The sequence below is a fragment of the Styela clava genome, chromosome 11 (genome assembly GCF_964204865.1).
Source record: "Styela clava chromosome 11, kaStyClav1.hap1.2, whole genome shotgun sequence".
NCBI lineage: Eukaryota > Metazoa > Chordata > Ascidiacea > Stolidobranchia > Styelidae > Styela > Styela clava.
Genome location: NC_135260.1, coordinates 2,116,188 through 2,138,165, shown reverse-complemented (window position 1 = coordinate 2,138,165; position 21,978 = coordinate 2,116,188). Strand labels below are relative to the sequence as shown.

The 21,978-nt window shown below is 37.6% G+C and overlaps 2 protein-coding genes across 2 annotated transcripts; both read left to right on the top strand.

Moving 5' to 3' along the window:
• Window positions 1-327: 327 nt before the first annotated feature.
• On the top strand, window positions 328-6,907 carry LOC120346984 (uncharacterized). The gene is made up of 6 exons (XM_078117974.1): window positions 328-729; window positions 1,685-1,758; window positions 1,845-1,860; window positions 2,376-2,723; window positions 4,088-4,335; window positions 5,162-6,907. Exons 1-6 carry the CDS (start codon window positions 675-677, stop codon window positions 5,378-5,380), a joined length of 960 nt encoding a protein of 319 aa, XP_077974100.1. The 5' UTR covers window positions 328-674; the 3' UTR covers window positions 5,381-6,907.
• A 4,655-nt stretch (window positions 6,908-11,562) lies between these two features.
• On the top strand, window positions 11,563-15,974 carry LOC144429964 (uncharacterized). The gene is made up of 6 exons (XM_078118219.1): window positions 11,563-11,754; window positions 13,031-13,104; window positions 13,191-13,206; window positions 13,736-14,083; window positions 14,504-14,736; window positions 15,153-15,974. The coding sequence occupies exons 1-6, from the start codon at window positions 11,700-11,702 to the stop codon at window positions 15,339-15,341; spliced, it is 915 nt and encodes a 304-aa protein (XP_077974345.1). The 5' UTR covers window positions 11,563-11,699; the 3' UTR covers window positions 15,342-15,974.
• The last annotated feature ends 6,004 nt before the right edge of the window (window positions 15,975-21,978 follow it).

Below are 21,978 nucleotides of genomic sequence, written 5' to 3'. Positions count from 1 at the left end.
TGTTCCTAGGGAAGCTTGCATACGCTGAAATTTTTTTCAGCAAATTTCGATTATCTCGGATGAGGAATCAGATTCGACTTTTAGCATTTTATCATTAAATTATACAATCCTGTGCAAAGTTGTGAGCGCGCGCTGACCCCCAACTTTTACATTTTAGGTATATCCACGGGCATTTCGTTTTTTGTTACATATTAATATATTCCCTGATGTCCCGCATAGGCATAATTCACGTTATCATATAATAAATTTTACCTGTTACAATGCATACGCGGAAGCATTATAACGATCTATGATGTCATACAACCGTATACAGATTAAAGTCGACGCCGAAATAAAACACACACATTAACCTTAGAGTCAATTAGCTTTAATTATCATCGGCCCTTGTATGAGTCGTGGATAAACAAACTTATTGGACAAGTCTTACGTTAGAATTACTTTAAAATTGCGATTAAATTTGCAAATTTTCTGACAGTGTGAGATTGTGGAAGTAAGGGCAGGAATATGATTCGCTATTTTGGCTGTGCCGTTCATTCACAGCAACAGTTAGTTTGGTTTGGAAGTTTTTTTACCACGTTTGCTGAAGTTAAGTCTCGGTTTCTCAGATAATAGTGCTCGTGAAAGGATTGCAGGCACCCACTGACTAAATTTTGCGCGGAATATAGGAAGTTGCTATGGAAACATTCAAATTCATCGTTCTGTTCGTGTGCATTGGTGTCGCCACTACAGGTAATGATATTTTTTTAAATATTGAATATATGTGCGGGCAAGAATATTTAGAAAATACAGGAGCTCAGCTTGGTATTGTGGATATTTTCGAGAGTTGGAGTATTATTTTATTATTTTTCATTGTTAGAGTTTATTTTTGAAATCTCCAGAGTCGGAGTCTATTTTTTAAAATCGTTGGAGTCTTCTTATCGAATTCTCCGTAGTCGGGGTCTCATTTTCTAAATCTCCGGGGTCGGAGTTTTATTTTTAAATTCTCCTGAGACGAAGTCGAATTCTCTCTCAAGAAGTGGAATCCCATTTTTGAGACCTGCGGAGTCGGAGTATAATTTTTGAATCATCCACAATTAAAGTCTTATTTTCGAATCTCCCGGAGCCGGAGTCTATTTTCAAATATCCGGAATCGGGGTCTCATTTTCGAATCCTCGGAGTAGAGGTCTTATTTTTGAATTATTCGGAATTGCAGTCTTATTTTTGAATCTTCGGAATCGGAGTCCTATTTTCGAATCCTCCAGAATTGGAGTCTTATTTTCGAATCTCCGGAGTCAGAGTTTTATTTCCGAATTCTTCCTGAGTTTGAGTCTTATTTTCGTAATGTCGGAGTCATAATTTCCGGAGTCGGGAGTCTTAATTTTGTAATTCGGGAGTCGGAGTTTTATTTTCCGGAGTCGCGGTCTTATTTTCGTAATTCCGAAGTCGAAATCTTTTTTTCGAATCTCCAGAGTCGGAGTTTTATTTTCGAATCCCCGGAGTCGGAGTCTCATTTTTGAATTCTCCGGAGTTGCAGTCATTTTTTCCTAATCTCTGGTGTTGAGATTTCAAATTTGAATTCTACGAAGTCCAGAGTCTTACATATATTCGAAGTCGGAACGGAGGTCGAAATAACGTTTCCTTTTTTATTTCCCCAGTCGAGTTTTGAGTCCAATAAACAACTAACAATAGTTATTTTTATTCTCAGTCGATATGTTTGTGAGAGTTCGGTTCAGAGGCAGTGCGTTGATGACGTCATACAGTAATCAGGAAACGATCACGGTGAGTGATTGTGGTTCATATTACGCTTAGTTTGATGTCTATTAACCCTTTCGTAACTTAATCAGTTTTATTGTTTTGTTTTTCAGGCAAAGAACGAGCAAGGTGAGTAACGGGATAACTTCCAACGTAAATGCATATTAGTAAGTAAATTTAGAGTTTTATTAATTAAGGCTCTATGCAGCAACTGTTATCTAAAGATAAGTGGATAGGATTTTTATATTTATTCCGGAGGAGAGGAAAATCGATAAGACGGCTTAATCGTATGGCGAACCACAGCCTCTCGCCATGTTACCAGTCCAGGTCGGGTACAGGATTAGTTTGCCAATTATTTGTTTTCGGAAGCATGGACTTGACTTGGAAGTGAGGAGCTACCGGTACCATTCTTGGACCGGAATGTCTCCGGTGCAGCTGAATTCATTATACCCTGAGTGTTGTAAACTGGTAAGCAAACATGGTTGTGTCCACAGTAAAACTTGACAAACTGCGACTAAGCTTCGGCCCTGGACACGAGAGTAGTAGTCGGAGTTTATCCGGAGTAGATGGTGGGGGCCGGAGTTGAGTGTACAAAGTGGAAATTTTAAAACATAATATTGTTAACACGTTTTATTTTTTCATAGAATTGAGAGAAAAATTGACCGAAACGTTTGAAAGGGCGTTACTGGATAAGCAAATCGAAGAGGTTATCATAGAAACCGATATTTACCATGGTAACGAAGTTCATTCAACCCAAGTCACCAAGTTTGACGTGACAACTGCGGATGGATTAGATGGCACGACTCGCGTCACCACAACAAAAAGTGATGACATCACTAAAGCCGTTACGTCATCTGCAGCAAGAAGTAGCAACAGCACCAGGAAAGTTGATGACGTCACAACATCGAAAGTGATTGAAAACGTGTTTACAACTCGATCGATCACTTCTGTTGCTTCCACACACCAAGAGTCGACCATGACTGCGACCTCAGGTTAGGATAAGATTTTTATATTTACCCTGAAGGAGAGGAAAGCTCATTAGATGGTTAGATCTGTGCAAAATATCGCCCATAATATTTCAACAAGATGTAGGATCCATATTCAAATAAATTTTGAATATATTTATCCATGACATCACAATATTGAAAATAGGACGTCGTACTATGAAATATGACGTCATACGATAAAAAAATGGTGTCATAATTTGGATAGTTTACCTAAGCCGAATTTTTTCCAAGATCTTCAATTAAGTTGAATTCAGTGCTTCATAGCGGTTTCCCTGGTCGTATTGACTTGAATCGCCTTTAAGCTGTGAGTCCATTCGTATCTACTAGCGCGTAATGCCCCACCATAAGCAGGCTACTCCTCTGTTTGGTTACCAGTCCATGGGTGCAGTTTTAAACCACATTTCTACATCAAGATTGGGTACTCCCGAAGTATGTGAACCAAGATGACAGACACCGAAACGTAGTATATGTACCAGGTTAAGGTTAGACCATAATTCCAGGTACAAATACTACGGGAGTCACTTGGCTAGTCTTCGAACTCGTAATAAAACTAAAATAAGGAAAATTGGAATAAAATTATAGTCTAACTCTGTCCTGGTACACACTCTACGTACCGGTGTACGCCATTGTGGTTCACATACTTCCTGACTTCGGGAGTACCCAATATTGAGTTAATGAGGGCCCCAACATGTATAGTAGGCCTACAGTAGTAGGGTTAGGGGGTATATAAAGTCCTAGATTTTTTTTCAAATTGCAAAGGGAATTTATCCATATCATAAATTGTTTTGACCCTCACATATGTATTGAATGTAGGTAAAATATTAAACAATTACTGATTTAAAACAACAAACCTGGTTAAGATATATCGAGAACTGACTTCATAACAAAAATTAAAATTGTAAAAGGACTTTATGGACACCCTGTGTTAGATACTGTAAATATATGTTATGCACGGAGTCTTAATTAACTTATCGGTGATGATTGATTATGAGCGCCACGCACTGAACTGGAAATACATGGAACGATCTTCTCTCTCGTTTTGCGTTGTCGCAGCGCGGGACAATTTGATCACCGCCATCTTGGCATTTATGCTTCCAAAGTTTCTTCGTGTTGCATCTGATTTTGGCCAGTTTTTTTCGTCTTTTTTAGTACCCAGATGCGCCACATATGAATGTATATGCGACTTTTTGTGGGTATTCAAACACAATTATACTCGAGTTGAGAATTTATAGCCTGGTGTGGATCTCGTTCTTGAAAAAATATGGTTGTTCAGGCGATTATACAATAGATATAAGTGGAAACTTCAAATAAGATAGATATAAGAGATAATTCAAATTTTTTTTTTACAGATGTTTCCAGTACTTTTGCCCCTACAGGTGTGAAATACGATGGCAAGTTGTTCATCCCTCTGCTGTTCAAAAATGATGAAAGAATGAACATAGCTGAAGCAGAATCGAGATGCCAGAAGATTGGTGGAGAATTGGCGAATATTTATAACAACGATCACATGGATAGAATAATGGGTTTCATACGGTCGAGCATAACTGAAAATTACATCCACTTCAATTTTCATCTTGGAATGACCTATGACCCCAAGGTAAGAACACTAACAGTAGGATACGGAAGCACAGGCGTCCGCGCACAAGTGCGAAAAAGGGCACATATTCACTAAACGCCGAAAATACCTAGTTGGCGTTGCACAGAAATTTGGCGTTGGCGTTGCATATGTTTATACTAATCCCCACCTGGCTACGTCATCTAAAGATTACGTCACTATGACGTCACAAACACGTCATAGAGCTTGCCAACGAAATGTTACGAAATGGCATCTCTGCCGACAATAACAATCTCACTAACGCCAGCAGTCTCTCTCTCATCGGGATCGCTACGACGAGAAAACGAAAGAAATAGCTTACTTGCTTTCAGGTGATCGTCTGCGCGTGTTGGACGCGCCGTCACCGTGACGTAATTTTTGAATGACGTAGTCAGGTGGGGGCTAGAAATGACATACGCGAAAATGGTTATGCCACGCCAATTAAAAGTGCGTGACGGCGTTTAGTGAACTAACCCCCGAAAAAGCGACGAATATTTCTAATTTTGGAAAATACTTTTGCGCGCTCTTTATTTAGTGGGGTATGTACAACAAAAGAATTAGCGATATTAGTCTTCAGGTATTCTCCATCATATTTAATTGTGATTTGCATCAGTTCATGTCTTTGGCGTGTTCATATTCCAAGAACTTTTGAATATAATCTGGAATTGTGAAGTCACAGTATAAAAATGTGACGTCATGGCTTATAAATATGACGTCATACATAGACTTCTTCATAATCCGAGTCGGGGTGGAGTACATTGTAGGAAAAATACCCCCACAAAAAATTACTAATAAAATTAATTTATGTTATATTTTTATATTCATATAGGAACACAAAGTCATCTTACGCAACCAAACTGGGGTGCCTGAAAACCAGTACAAGTGGAGAAATAACTTCCCGCACGCTAACATGAACAAGCTACTACTCTATTTGCGAGTTGATAAGAATGAAACCAGCACCGAACAGTATCTCTGGAATGAACAGGACCTGAACAAACATGTACTTTGTGAGGTTCCACACAACAAAACTACGCCACAACCAAACTAAAATTTTGGTGTTTTAGCAAAAAAACAATTGCCCAAAAAAATTGTTGTGATTGCAATTAAATTTAGTTTTGGCTCGAGGCTTATTGTTTTCCGCATTTACGTTTGTAACACTGTAAATATTGTTTATAAATTGTAATTTTTCAAGTCACACTTACCAGGCCCGCCAGTCACAAAGTTCATTAACCAGGGCCGAAGACGAAAAATATTCACGGGCCAGGATCCCTCAAGTCTGGAGCGACCACAAGAGGCGAGATTAAGATGCGTTGCCCTTACCAAAGTGTATATATATTACAAGCGATGCAACGCTTAGCCTTTAGCAATGCCGCCATTTTGTGCCCATTGTTCTCGGCCATCTAACACGGCGCCTTATGAGAAGTTCGCACACAATTATTGAAACATACCTATTATTTTCACTGATATTCTAGGTAGAAAAATTTTGAAGGTTGCGTTTTTAAAGAGAAACTAAGCCGAACATGTCGATAATCTTTCATGTTTGCCAAATTACATTTATAATGACCAGAAATGGTTCTACGTTGTGTTTGTGGTCAAATTTAGCGGATTAGATAGTTTTTTATTCTTAATTGCGTTATATATTTAGGTAGCATATAGCTTAAAGTTCAAATCCCACCCTTCGGCTTCATTCTAGCCCTTATAACAGCTGACTTATTCGATTCGGTACAACAACACAACGAAAATTTCCCATAAGACTCCATTGTTTCGCGTTTCCCAAATATGGCACAAGATGGCGTCCATGAACTTGTTTAACATTAGGCAAGTTGATTGCCGGCGTTGGCCCTTAACTGCTTTATCTGTAAAATCACTATAGTGATCTCATTGTAGGCTGATATATTGACTTTTTCTTTATTTTATGAATTTTGTGTTTTTCGTATTATCTTTTCTTGCACAATATGACATAACATGGGCAAATTAAGCAAAATTTATATTTTTAATCGTTAAACCTGCGTGTATCATTTTATTGAAATAATTTGCTGAATATTGTTTCATTCATTTCGTTCTAATATGGAATTTCTTTAAATTTGGAATTTCAGAATTCTCCCTTATTAGTCGCTTTACCCGTATTTTTCTGTTCCAGAGATAACATTAAATATTTTTTTATATTTATCCACTACAAATATCCCATCGCAAGGCTGATTTATTGATGTTGCCTTTATTTTTGTGGATTTCTGTTGATAGTTTTATTTTTTACTTCGCAATATGACATAACGAGTGACTTAACCTAAGAGAGCGTAAAAACTTGTTTTGGGAAAAATGTATATTTATCGGAATTTCAGAATTTGCTCTTTTAGTCATTTTAACCGTATTTTTATGATTCCGAGACGAAAATGAACTATTTTTTCCCAGTTGATTAATATAAAGATCCCATTGTAGGACTACAATCCTGGCTACTCTACACTTTTATTGTTTTAATTTAAAAAACATTTCATTCGTTTTCCGGGAATACGGTAATAAAAACTGTACTGAATACTCCCGTATTTTTTTGTTTTTTTGTTAGGCTACTTTACATCAAGTTGTATAAAGGGACTGAAACCTATGGGCAGGGGTATATCCACTTGACTAACCCAGAAAGTCCCCTAACTCGTTATAAAACTAAAATGAAAAGGATCAGACGAAAATAATTGCCTGACCCTAACATGGTACGCATACTTCGGGAGTACCCTGTCGAAGAGCGATTCTCATGTAAACACTTCTATCTCATAGCAAAAATTTATTTCACTCACACAAGTTTTCGAAATATTCATGCTCGCAATAATTACAAAGTACATGCTGCAGTGCAAAGAAAATAATGTGCAGCAAAAGAAGAGAGAAATAAGGAAATTAAAAAGAAATAGTTGATTGAAAAGGTTTTCCATTAATGACGAACTAATCGTACAATTACATAAGGTCACGAATAATTCGATACAATTTAGAAAAAAAAAGTTTTTCTTTTCAGAATAAGGCATTAGACAGGCGAGTTTGTTGAATTATATACGGCCAGAGATAGGGGAGGGCTTCTAATGAGTGTTTAACATACTCACTTAGAACATGGCTCGAGAAAAACATGAGTAAATGTTTTTGAATGACTAAATTTGGCAGAATATTTCACCTAAATAGCCTCTAGGTCAGTGGTTCGAAATAAACTTTTTCTTTCAATATTCAAAAGATTTGTTGCCATTGCTTGACTCTACCTGAATTTTGCATCTTCGAACCAGGCAGAGCTCACACCTCGTAAACGCCCATGGCTTGACACTGATGTTTCATTTTGTATTATTTGTACTTTGTGCCAGAATTCACAATGAAATATCATCTAAGTTTACTTGCTATAGTTCCAATACTTCGAATTTGCAGCCTAATTGTAACGACCGAACTTTCTTTACTTTAGTATTTCAATTCGCTTTAGCTGGGCGTATGGATGCGTGTTTTAACCCCTTTATGATATTATGGAGCTTTCGTAGAAGAGTGTCTTTTTATTCATTTTTTCGCATGCATTCTGCGCGTGTCATGTTTTTATAATTCCCAATTGCCTACATTTTGATTACTTTGATTTGTGTCCATAAATCCCCATTTGAAAAATGAACACTACTTAGTTCTGTTATTTGCATGTGTTTTACTCTTTAGTAATCATCTAATATTCATATAAATTGCTTTCAATAACCGAAAGTGACTTTTACAAAATTTCTAATTATTATGATATAACTTGGCGACGGGCAAGTATACGTCAGAAACGATATAGGACCTATTCCGGCGCTCCAGGAGTATGTGTACCAATATGGAGGTAACCAGTGGTGGGATTCAGCTGGTTCGCACCGGTTCTATAGAACCGTCTCACTGAATTTTATGAGATCAGCGAACCGGCTAGCATTACGGGACACACACTACGGGAGTACCATTTTTTCTATATCCTATAAAATTTCTGTAATGTTTTAAAACTTGGTCAAATTTTACATCGCTTTCTCTCATATTCATAATTGTCATTTTTTGTATTTACATAAAGATGAGCTGACCATCAGGAGATGAGCATCCTGAAGTACGCACCCACAAGTACTTCTAGCGGGTATAGCATAAGAATTTTTGCTTCTAATATTCCTAACGATCGTCCGAAATAGCATCTGTGCCGACTATTATCAACTTACTTACGCCAGCGATCTCTCTCATATCGGTATCGTTACGACGAGAAAACGAGAGAAATAGCTTGCTCAATTTCGGATGATTGTCTGCGCGTTTCAGACGACCATCCGTATATCTTAGAGGGCCTTATTACGTCACTGCGACATAGCAGTGATGTAATTTTCGAATGACGTAGTCAGGTGGGGGTTGGGAATCACATAAGCAAAAATTGTTGAACCAGGCCAACTAAAAGTGCCTGTCGGGATGTACTCCAGGAAACCCTGGCGCAAATGACTTAAATCTGTTGTCACATTTTCTATTGTCCCGCTTTTTGCAAGAATTAAAACTGTAGCATTGTCTCAAGTAACGTTTGCCATCTTCAATGCTTCATATACGTTGTTACCAGAGCTGCGATGTTGCAGAGGAGTTCCATTTGGCATCCGAGCATTTCAAAGCCAGACTGCAGATAAAAACCTTTTACTACGATAATTCCAACGTAAATCTCTTTTGATCCAGATGGAAATTTCTTTCCCGACATTTCAAAGGCCTGACATCCGAAAGTCCAGTTTTGAATTTAGTACCAGCATTGAAATACGCCAATCTGCGACTCCACAGCCATGTTGTAACGACTGAAATATTTTTATTTTAGTATTGTGAATCACTTTTATTGTAGTTATGCGCTTATCTACTTTATGACATAACAAATGTTTTGTAGTAAACCTATTTTTTTAATTTCTCGCGTGCATTCTGCACATATATCATGTTTTTTAGTTGTTAGACGCATGTATTCCATTTTAATTTCTCGTGTGCCTTCTGGAAATCTGTCATGTTTTATTTACAATTCTCTCACTTTTGCTTTTTGATTTGCGCCCAGAAATACGCCCTTAGTTCTGTTACTTTCAGCAATCATGTAATAATACAAATATACATTGCTTTCAATAAAATGAATATGAATCACATAACCCCGGGTGTTTAACCTTTAATACAAGAGGGTTAGATAGAAGTAACTGGGTGAAACCGCAATCCGCACCTCTATTTAGCATAGGCTTTCTAGTAGTAGTAGTAGGCACAAAATTTCAGGTTATTGATTTTCTAACATTGTAAAGTCACATGCATGGATAATAAATTGGACTCAGGTATATATAGGCTTCGTAATGCAAAAAAAATTGAATTACTCACATGTACCAAATTAAATGAAATGAAAAACTTTTTCGCGGGCCGCACATTGTTCAAAATTGGCACTTACCGCGTGCCGCACAATTTTTGCTTGTGACCACATTTGGCCCGCAGGCTGCACAACTTTTGACGTATCCTGTTAAATGAAGCACGGGGAGAGTTTAAGCAGGAAGAATATTTCACGTCTTCACTCAAAACAAGGCCCTGGACAAGCTGCTACCAAGCACCCAACGCTTAATCGCTATGCCATAAGCCAGGGGTGGACAATTACTTTCCTGAGAGAGCCAGTTACGGATTATGGACTTGATTACTGGACCGGAGTCTCGAAATAAATAAATATATGCACCAAGATGGCGCACAACCTGAACTTAGTATGTGCATCAGGTTAGAATTATCAGGTTGTGCGCCATCTTGTAGCACCCACTTCTGGAGCGCCCAAAAATAGTTTACTTACGAAGCATTAGCGCAACAGCTAATGTACAACAAACGGCGCGCCGGAAGTATTCGTACCAAGATGACGCACAACCTGAACAACCCTAACCTGGTATTCATACTATGTTCAGGTTGTGCGCCATCTTGGTACGAATACCTCGGGAGCACCCAACAAACGGCTAGCTAGTGTACCGAGTGGCACAATGATTAATGGAACTGATGTACCAAGATGGCGCACAACCTGAACAACCCTAACCTGGTATACATACTATGTACAGGTTGTGCGTCATTCTGGTACGAATACTTCGGGATCACCCAACAAACTTCTAGTGTACTGAGTGTCACAATGATTAATGGAACTCATGTAGACGACGATCCGGTATTTTCAACGGAAATTTATATCTATTAAAACTATTTCAGCAGCAAAACTATTTCTATAACTAAATTCCAGCAGACACAAGTGGGCCGGATCCGGCACGCGGGCCGTAAAAGTCCATCCCTGCCATAAGCTATATTGTATATTATATAAACATAGCAAAATACCACAGTATAGAAGTTAAGACTCGGCTAGATCAGTTCAACCACTCTACAGTCAGTAATTCTCGGGCTCGATGGAGAGTGTGCGCCACTTGGCCACGATTGGGAACCGCTGGTCTAGGGAAACAGCTATAACAAAGCATAGGTCGCTGAAGAGTTGTGTCGTCTGATATGCTTTCGTTTTCCAGGATTGCGTTAAATCAGTAATCAGTAATCAGTAGTTTATTTTCTCACCATACTAAATGCACACTTGATATACAAATTGCAATAAATAAATAAAAGGCATTTCAGGGTGAGGGGAGCCGCGAGAAACCAAATTTGGTTATCGAGCAGCGGCACCCATAAGCAAGTCTAACAAGGAAATAATAACAAAAAAAAGTCGAACTGTCTATATACAGTATCATACACAGTTATGTCTTGTATTCCTATCTGGTGTTGGCGTCTAAGAAATCTTGCATACGCTAAAGTGTTTTTAGCAGAGTTTGAATATCTCGGATAAGGAATTAGATTTGAACTTTTGCTGGTTACTTTACATTAATTATAAAATCCTGTGCAAAGTTTACATCCCAACGTTTACATTGTAGGTATAGACATAATTCACTTTATTAAAAGCGTTATATTAAGCGTTCATATTAAGGGATTTTTGCCCGTTGCAATCCATACGCGGAAGCATTTCAATGATCTGTGATGTCATACAACTATACAGATTATTAGGGTCTATGACGAAATAATATACACGCATTAACATTAGAGTCAATTAGTTTGAATTATCAGTGGGCCTTGTACGAGTCGAAAATAAACAAGCATGATGGGTATATCTCAATGAATATTTACGCTAAAATTGCGATTGAATTTGCGATATTTCTGACAGTGTAGGATAGGAAAAGTAGAGGCAGGAATAGGTTTCGCTATTTTTGTTTTGTTGTTCTCTCAGAGCACCCGTTAGTTCGGTTTGAAAGTTTTTAAACACGTTCGCTGAGGTATTAGTCTCGAGTTCTGAGATAAAAGTGCTCGTGAAAAGGTTGCAAGCACCCACTGAGTAAATTTTGCGCTGAATATAGGAAGTTGCTATGGAAACATTCAAATTCATCGCTCTGTTCATGTGTATTGGTGCCGTCAATACAGGTAATGATCCATTTTTTTTTAATACTAAATATTTGTAGGCAAGAATAAGGGGCATTCTTATCTTCGCAAGAGTAGGATTCTTATTTTCAATCCGGAATCCCGAGTTTCATTTTCTCATCCTTTAGTGTTTGAATTTTTATTTTTGAATCCTCCGGGATTGGATTTTTATTTGCAAATCATTTGGACGCGGAGTATCATTTTTAATCTTCTATAGTTGGAGTTGCATTTTCGGCTTTTTTTGCAGTGATGTCTGGTTTTTGAATCCGTCGGGGTCCTATTTTGAATCTTCCGTTGCCGGAGGCAATCCTTCAGACTTGGTTTCTACTTTGAGAATCCGCGGTGCCGGAGTTTCATTTTCAATGCTGTAGTAGAAGTCTCATTTTCGAATCATCCATAATTGGAGTCCTATTGTTAAATTCTCCGGAGTTGAAATTTTATTTTTAAATTTTCCGGAGTCGGAGTCTTGTTTTCGAATCCTCCGAAATTGGAGTCCTATTTTGAAATCTTCCGATACCGGAGTCTTGATTACGATATTATCCATAATTGGAGTCCTATTTCTAAATTCTCCGGAGTTGGAATTTTATTTTTGAATTCTCCGGAGTCGGAGTCTTGTTTTCGAATTCTCTGAAATTGGAGTCCTATTTTTAAATCTTCCGATACCGGAGTCTTGATTACGATATTATCCATAATTGGAGTCCCATTTCTAAATTCTCCGGAGTTGGAATTTTATTTTTGAATTTTCAGGAGTCGGAGTCTTGTTTTCGAATCCTCCGAAATTGGAGTCTTATTTTTAAATCTTCCGATACCGGAGTCTTGATTACGATATTCTCCAAAATTCGAGTCCTATTTTCGAATTCTCCGGAGTTGGAGTCTTATTTTTGAATTTTCCGGGGTTGGAGCTTTATTTGCAAATCCCCGGTGTCGGAGTCTCATTTTCAATGCTGTAGTGGGAGTCTTATTTTTGATTTCTCCGGAGTTGAAGTCTAAATTTCGAATCCCGGAGCTGGAGTAATTTTTTAGATTATCCGGAACCGAAGTATCCGTTTCGTATCATCCAGAGTTTAAATTTTATTTTCTAATCTTACGGAATTCGAGTCCAATTTTCACAACCGTCGTAGTTTTTTTAATCACTCGGTTTTGGAGTCCAATTTTCGAAATCTCCGGCGTTGAGGTTTCATATTTGAATTCCACGAAGACAAGAGTCTTACATATATTCAAAGTCTCCGAAGTCGGAACCGAGGCCGAAATAACGTCTGAAAATAATTTTTATTTTCAGTCGATATCTTTGTGAAAGTTCGATTCCGAGGCGGTGCGGTGATGACGTCATACAGTGATGAGGAAACAATCACGGTGAGTAATTGTGGATCATATTACGCTTAGTTTGAAGTCTATTAACCCTTTCGTAACTTAATAAGTTTTATTGTTTTGTTTTTCAGGCAAAGAATGAGCAAGGTGAGTAACGGGTTAACTTTCAACGTAAATGCATAGTAGTAAGTAAATTTATAGTTTTATCAATACGACGCTTATTATTGATACATTTCGCTCCTAACAAGGCCCTATGCAGCAACTGTTATCTTATGATATATGGATAGGATTTAAATATTTATCCCTCAGGAGAGGAAAGTCGATAATACGGATTAATCGTATGGGGAACCACGGCCTCTCGCCCGGTTACCAGTCCAGGTCGGATATAGGATTAGTTAGCAAGTTATTTGTTTTCGAAATCATGGACTTGACTTGGAAGTGAAGAGCTACCATTCTTGGACCGGAATGTTTCCGGTGCAGCTCAATTCAGGTTGTAAACTGTGAAGTAAGAGTGGTTGAGCCAACTGTAAAACCTGGGAAACTGCGACTAATCTGTGGCCCTGGACACGAGAGTGGTAGTCGGAGTTTATCCGGAGTAGATGGTGGAGAACGGAGTCGAGTGTAGAAGGTAGAAATATTAAAACTACTATGGTTAACATGTTTTATTTTTCCACAGAATTGAGAGAAAAATTGACCGAAACGCTTGAAAAGGCGTTACTGGATAAGCAAATCGAAGAGGTCACGATAGAAACCGATATTTACCATGGCAACAAGGTCCATTCAACCCAAGTCACCAAGTTTGACGTGACAACTATGGATGGACTGGATGACACGACTCTCGTCACCACCACGAAAAGTGATGACATCACTAAAGCCGTTACGCCATCTGCAGCAAGAAGTAGCAGCCGCACCGGGAAAGATGATGACGCCACAACAGCAACAGTGCTTGAAAGCGTGATCACAACTCCGTCGATGATTTCTGTTGCTTTCACAGACCAGAAGTCGACCTTGACTTCGACTACAGGTTGAGATAGATTTTTTATAATTGCCCTGAAGGAGAGCAAAGCTCATTGGTTGGTTAGATCTGTGCAAAATATCGAATTCATATGTTGATCTCCCATTCTTATCCATATTTAAATTTTCAAATATATTTATCTCTGAGATTACAATATCGAAAATGTGACGTCATACGATAAAAAATAATGACGTCATGATTTAAATGGTTTACGTGTGCCCAATTTTTAAAGAACTTCAGTTTTGTTTAATCCAGTGTTTGTTTCATAGCTATATCCATGATCGTATTTCAAACTTCATTTCCAATTTTACACAAAGGAGGCAATGAGGGCTTATTACTGCTGTTTATATGAACCATTCCACGGGAGAAAAGTCTCCTTGATTGACGATTTTACATTAGTGCAAGAAATAATTCAAAGTTATTGTGCAGATGTTCCGAGTACTACTGTTCCTTATGGTTTGGAATACGATGGAAAACGGTTTGTCCCGCTGAAGAAAAGGAAAACGAATAAAGCACAAGCAGAATCGAGATGCAAGGAGATCGGTGGAAAGTTGGCGAATATCTATAACGACGATCACATGGACAAAATACTTGATTTCATACGGCTGAATATGAAAGCTGACTACATTAATTTTCATCTTGGAATGACCTATGACTCAAAGGTAAAAACAACGATAGCAGAATACTAAAGCATAGGATTCTGCGCGTATTTTAGAAAACTTAATTGAAAAATCGACGGAATTCAACTAAATTTCAAATTTGATAAAATACTTTTGCGCACCCTATTTTTAGCTGGAATATGTTAACAACAAGAATTTAGAATATACTAAATAGTTTCCATAATATTTATCTGCATTTTCTGTCTCAGCAGTATACATATTTTTGAATATATTTACAGCTTGACAACACAATTTTGGAATTGTGAAGTCACCGTATAAAAAGGTGACGTCATAGCTTATAAACGTGACATCACACATATAATACCTGCTTATCCGAGCCGATAAGGGATGTAGTCCATCCCAAAATTAAAAAAAAATGCTAATATTAACAATTTATGGGATGTTTTGTTAATCTTTAGGCACACACAGTCATCTTAAGCAACCAAACTAAAGTGTCTGAAAGCAAGTACAGGTGGAGAAAGGACTTCCCAAGTGGTGATGGAAAGCTGCTGTATCTGCGAGTAAATGGAGTCCGATCCAAAACTAATCAGTATCTCTGGAATGGGGAGGACCTGGACAAATATGTACTTTGTGAGGTTCCACACTAAAGTCAATGCATTTTGGATCGGTATCTAATTATTCAGCCATGCCCACAGTGAGTGAATGATCCAGAATTAGGGGTGTTATCAACGGAGCCTTCTTCGTATTTTCAAGCTCGTATTTTTCAACTAAATATTGAAACGTTTGGCTTAATTGTGTTGGCATTGCATGCCGAGTTCAAATCCTATCTCACCCGGGATTGAATATTTCCAATATTTTATCATTACCTTTTTTCACCACCCTTTTATCTTGAAACTTACTCATCGTTTGACCCTAATTCTTCTATAAAATGTCCACTTTGTTGCTTTTACTGCATGTAATTAATATAAAGATCCCATTGCGAGACTTCACTTTTCTTTTATTGTATTGTGTCTTTGATTTTGTTGTTTATCTTTTGATTTTTCGATTTTTCTATGATGCTACGAAAGCGTTAACCCGACATAACAGCTTGAAATTCATAGCAAAACTTGTTTTGAGAAAAACGTATATTTAATATTTTTAAACTTCTGTAAGTTTTTACTGAAATACTTTTGATGAATATTTCTTCAAAGAATTGATTGAATACCAGCAGAAGAACACCTACTGACTTTTCTTATCTACTATCGTTGTTTTTGATTCACGCAGTGGTCCATCTTCATGGAACATGCCCCCCCCCCCCCCCCCCCCCCATTCCGGAGGGTTTTAGCATCTTGGCCTCCTGTTTATCATTCGAGTAGTATTTGTAGCTGACTTGGGCAACTACGGCGGGAAAAATTCGTCCCGTTGGGCAGTTCAATCTGGCCCGCCTGATGCATCCACAACCAAACCAAACCCAAAGTTTGACGTTTTAGATGAAAATAGCTCAATTTATTTGTTGAGATTGCGATTAATTTAGTTTTGGCACAGGGCTTATTGCATTTGTAACACTGTAAATATTGTTCATGAAATATAACTTTTCACGTCACTCTTACATGGCCCGCCAGTCTGGGTGGAAAAAATTTTGGCCCCTGGTCTAAAAACCTTGCTCACCCATGATTTATAGTGTTATTATTATTGTAAGATCCCAAATTCCATTATGTTCAAACAATTCATGCTCAACAAAGTGAAAACACCCTGTGAAATAATCTTATCAAGCAATGAAACAAGGAAGATCGGAGTGTTAACTTTTAAATAGAAAAGTAAAATCAGTTTGGCTTCAAGCATTGTGGCCCCTCCAACTGCTCTGTGGTCCCCGGTTGGGGGCCTCTGCTAAGAACGGGTTCGCATTTGTAATTTATTTTACTAACAACAGGTTCTCCAATAACAGAAAACTATGCCGACGTTATAGCTTTAAAAACAGGAATGTACATTATGAGAATGGGTTACCACAAACCTATGAATCCCACTACATGCTCTGAGCCCAAACAGTGAAACCTAAAAAATAGTTTTGACAAAATGAGTGATTCGTATTTTTTGATTTTTAAACGTCTGTAATTTTTCATTGAAATATTTGAATATTGCTTCATACTAAGATCACATGCTAGATTAAGAAGGGTACTCCCGTAGTATGTGAACCAAGATGGCGGACAGTAGAACGTAGTATGTGTACCAGGTTAGGGTTAGGCCATAATTTTAAGAAAAAATACTACAGGAGTCACTTGGCTAGTCCCCGAAATTGTAATAGAACTAAAATAAGGTAAATTGAAATAATATTGTAGCCTAACCCTAACCTGGTACACATACTACGTTACGGTGCCCGCCATTTTGTTCACATATTACGGGAGTACCTTGAAAGTACCTATTTTTTGAAATATCTACAAATAATATTTTTCGAAATCTTAAATTCACCATTTTTTGAAACATCAATATTTTTTTTATCTGTATTTTTCTGATATTTTGTTGCCCTCTTTGCTTTCTCTATGAAAAAATATTGTAGAGATGTCATTGCAAGGCTGAGATATTGATCCTATTATATATTTTTGGTATTCGTTTTATTTGACAATATGACAAAACGAAGGCTTTTGAATCATTTTTGAGAAAATAAGCAAAACGTATAATTTTAATTGTTAAACACCTGTGTTTTTATATTGAAATACTTTGGTAAAGGGACTTCACTTTTTTTAATTTTTTTTTTTTTTTGAATTTCAAAATTTCCCATATTAGTCCTATTACTCGTATTTTTCTGATTCCAAGACGAATATGAAATATTTGTTTTATAATTAAGCACTATGAAGCTTCCATTGCAAGACTAATTTATTGTCTTTCCCTGTATTTTTATTGTTTTGTTTGCTTTATGTTATGGAATATTTCATTCGTTTTCAGGGAATAATAAAAAATATTATTGGATTTGAAAGTTTTTTGTATCTCATCAACGTGAGGGCAAATGCTATTTTAATACACATTCAGAATGAATTGATCATAGTCGCACCATACTAGGCTCAATGTTCGTAATAATTAAATAGTTTAGAACGAAAGGACCCAGAACTTGATGGGAGCAAGTGCGTTGCAAGACCAAATTTTGTTGTTGTTGTTAGGCTGTCTTATACACCCCCCTCCCTCCTGTCTTAACCAAACCACCGTACAGCGTAGCGCGATTGTGATTCAATTGAGTTATTTTTTAGGTAGTCAGGGGGGGGGGGGGGGGGGTAGGAATATTATATGCAAAAATCAGGGAGACTTCGGGAGACCCGTCTCACTAGCAGAGCGGTTCTGGTGAGTGCTGGTTTCTCATACACTATTTCAATATTTGATAGGGTTTCGATTTAAAAATATCTATTTTACAGAAAAAAAAACTTTCAAGTATTCTGAATTGTCGATACAAATATTCCAAATTTCGTTTAAAGAATCATTCATAAAAATGTGAGAACCACTGCTCAAAAGCATTCAATTATGGCCTTATCTGGACGCGAGAACAAAAATGTTTCAATAATACATATTAAAAGCGCATTTCAGCGGGTCTTCCTCATGAAGATTGATCATCTTCAACTCAGTTGCAGCCTCATCTGAGACCAGTGGGAATTTCAGACAATCCGCCTCAGAATTGAATGAGTCGTCGACGACGTAACCTCTGTGACGTTTTATCTGCACTTCAACTACTTTACTCAAATGATAGAATGCGCGTTTGTCGCCGAACTTCGTTTTTGATACGATTACGAAAGCCGTTGTAGTGCGCGTCTCACGAAAAAGAATTTGATTGTGACGTAATAATGGACCATTGCAATGTAGGTTGAATGAAGTCGTTCATGTATCTTCAACGTAAAAGAACAATGCACGATGAATCATAATATGTTTAATCGAAACGTGGTGAATAGTAGTTTGCAAGTTATTTTTTCTTTGGAGTCGCATGGAACTCGCGAGCCGCGGGTTGTCCTAGTGCTTGGACTTGTTATCGCAGATTACCATTTCAGGTTCAATTCCCATGCCCATGCGCACTATGGTGTAATAAATTAGGTGGGCATTGTCAACCCTGGATAATCCCGGTTCTCCCAAACACCACAGTAACCCCCTTAAATACCGTTAGATAACAATGACTGCTTGTATGTACAGGGCCTTATTCGGAGAGAAAGACCCGAACAAGATTGGTGTAATATATATAAGTCGAACGCTTTTACGGCTAGGCCATTGCGCCGCCCGAAACATTGTGCTGATGTCAATCATCCGGAAATACCTGTGACAACTCTAACAGTGAGTTGTGTGGTAAAGTTACTTTTTTTATCAACAGCTATCATGCGTTGAGAGCATGGATTCTAAAAGTGGGAATAAAGTTTAAATAGTGTTTATGGTAATTACTCAATAATGAATCAGGCAATGATCACACACACGGGAGCTAGAAACATAGGTGATTATGCAACTTTTCCGTTCATTCTCACACAAACATTTTTTTCTATATTTTCGAATATTCTTGGTATGTCAGAAATATCGCCACGTCATTCGGTACTCCGATTTCAAATTTGATTGGATACAATCGTGGTCATCATTACGTCATTTTCATCGATATTTCCAAGGAAAATTTATTTAATAATAAAAAACTATAGTTGGAATATAAGCAGACACGAGTGGGCCAGATGAAGCGCTTCGGTGGCCCGCGGGCCATAATGTCAGATATATTGCAACGTCATTTGGTACCCCAATTTCAAATTCGATTGGATGACGTATTAAACACGCGCAAACAATATTTTTGTGGGAAATCTACCTTGTGAGGGAATTGCAAGGAGAATCTAACCCGAGTTCTACTATATCACTTTATAGCAGCGGTTCTTATCTCTTTAACACTTTACTTAGATTACTAGGTTTACTCCCGATGCACCCAATAATGCTCATTTATTGGAAAAAGAAATAAAAATGATTCATTTAATGTGACGGCTGCCTTTATTTATTGGCAACTATCTGTTCAATGTCTGATTGAGCGCAGGGATTTCCCCACACCACTACCACAGGGGGTGAACAACCCCCTAAAATTTCAAACACTCCGCCAAGTGTTGGGTCATATTTGCCGCAAAATATAATTTAATTCCAGTTATGTTAGGTTTTTATACTATTTTGACTTTCGAATCCTACTTCTTTTCCCCCCTGCTATAAAGAGAGCCCTGGGACACGGACTTTCAATTCCACCGTTTAAATACCTCTGCTACGAAAGGTCGCTTATAATCAATTTAAGTCGTAAAAAGTGTGAATCGGGATAAAAGAAGATTTCTCACAAAAATGTTGTATGAAACAGTATGGCCTCGACTGCTGAATTCATGACGAAGCCAATTAAATTTGGAATCCTAGTACCGAAATTATACGACATTTTTTCGGCTTATGGTAATAATTTAAAATAAAAATGGGAGTGGGGTGCAGGAAATGGACACGTTACATAACACAACAATAATCACTGATAATTCTAACTCCCGACTGTGTGATCATTGCCCTATTCAACATCGAGTAACCGACATGAACTATATTCTAAATTTATTCTAGGTCATTACAGCCCATCGCGTGATAATCATGATCAAAAAATTTAAACTATCATCATACGATTTACGTCAATAAACCATTAGATTGCAGGAAATGAGCTTTTGAACTTTTTGCCGTGTTGAACGAGCATAACCCTGGTATCAGATTTTTCGCAGTCTAACCATTGCAAACAAAATAGCAATGCAAGAAATAATCAGAAATCTAACTTGCTTTTGTATGTTGTTATCAAATTAAATCTCCGCACCAATTCGTTCATTTCAGCTTTAATTCTCCAATTTACTTCGTCACAAATTTCAGCATAACCCATAAATGGGCTCTGGAAAAGGAATTTTAACTTAGCTTTGTGCAGATGCAGATCTAAATTGATTGCGTTGAGTTCCATAACTACAGTTAAACTACACAGCAATGCTGATTCCTCCTTACAGCGCGATGGCCGAGTGGTCAAAGCGTTGTTTCACATCTCGGGTTTAAATTCTATACCCACCTTCTAACCCAGGGAGTGATAAATTGGGGAGGCAATGCTGAGTCAAAAAAATTTCGGTATTTCCGAATAATCGTAACTCTTTACATGCCCTTAGATATCAGTGGTAGCTCATACAAAGCCTAGTTCAGAGCGAACGGCGTGAAGAAGAGCCCTATATATAAAACTAGTAAACAGACGGTCAAATTATTGTTTTTTTGAGATTTAGTTTGAAGTTCTGAATCATTTTATCGCCATTGAAAGTCTGCAATTCCGACTCTTGGAGTTACAAATCACGTGATAAATAGTAAACCGTGCAAATTTTCAAAGGAGCAAAATCCAACGTGTTTTATGTCCATGAAACGCGGTATTTCAATGCATTTTTACGTCTAATATGTCAGTTTGTGACAATATAATATAGGCTTTGATAAAAATTATAATCAGAATATCTTACTGATATATTTAGTGTTAAACTTGCGTTGCTCTGTTTGAACAGAAAGTAAATGACTGACGTGAACTTCCGCGATTTTTTAAACGATATTACCCTCCTATGAATATGTTTTGGAAATGCGATACTTCGAAATCATGGTGTCACCTATGAACAATACAGCGGTAATTTAGTTCAACGATAGTTGGAATTGCACAGGAAGTTTCCATAATACTGTCTGATTTTCAGCGCAATATGCTAAACTATACCTACACCGGCATATTCGATAAATGTTATCTAATGCCAGGCCTGGACCAAAGCTCTATACATTCATTTTGAAGCCAATCTAATTTGATTATCCTAGTTCAACTGTGGCACAAACATAAGTTTATTGCACTAACACACGGCCATGTAATATTGTGATCAACTGAACAGACATATGCGACTCAAATCGCTTGCCCATCTATGAAATCAACTCACGTAACGCCGAATAAGGACACGTGACATCTTCTACTCTACTTGATATATGAAATCCCAAAGTTACCGTATTTTACGGACCATAGGGTGCACCGTCAATAAATTGCTTAGTTTTGGGTTTTGTAAATACAAAGTCAAACCGGGGTTATAAGGCGCAACCGGTACTGGTACTGGTTTTGACTAGGCCAGTGGTTCTCAACCTTTTTTCTTTTGTAGCCACTTTTGTTGCATAAAAATTCTGCGGCCCACTAACTTTCTCATGCAAGGGATAAACTACAAAAAAAATCAAGACTTTTTTTGCAAAAAATAAATACTTTCACTTTAATATTTAGAATGAAAGCAGCAGCATCATTCATTGCTTCTACAA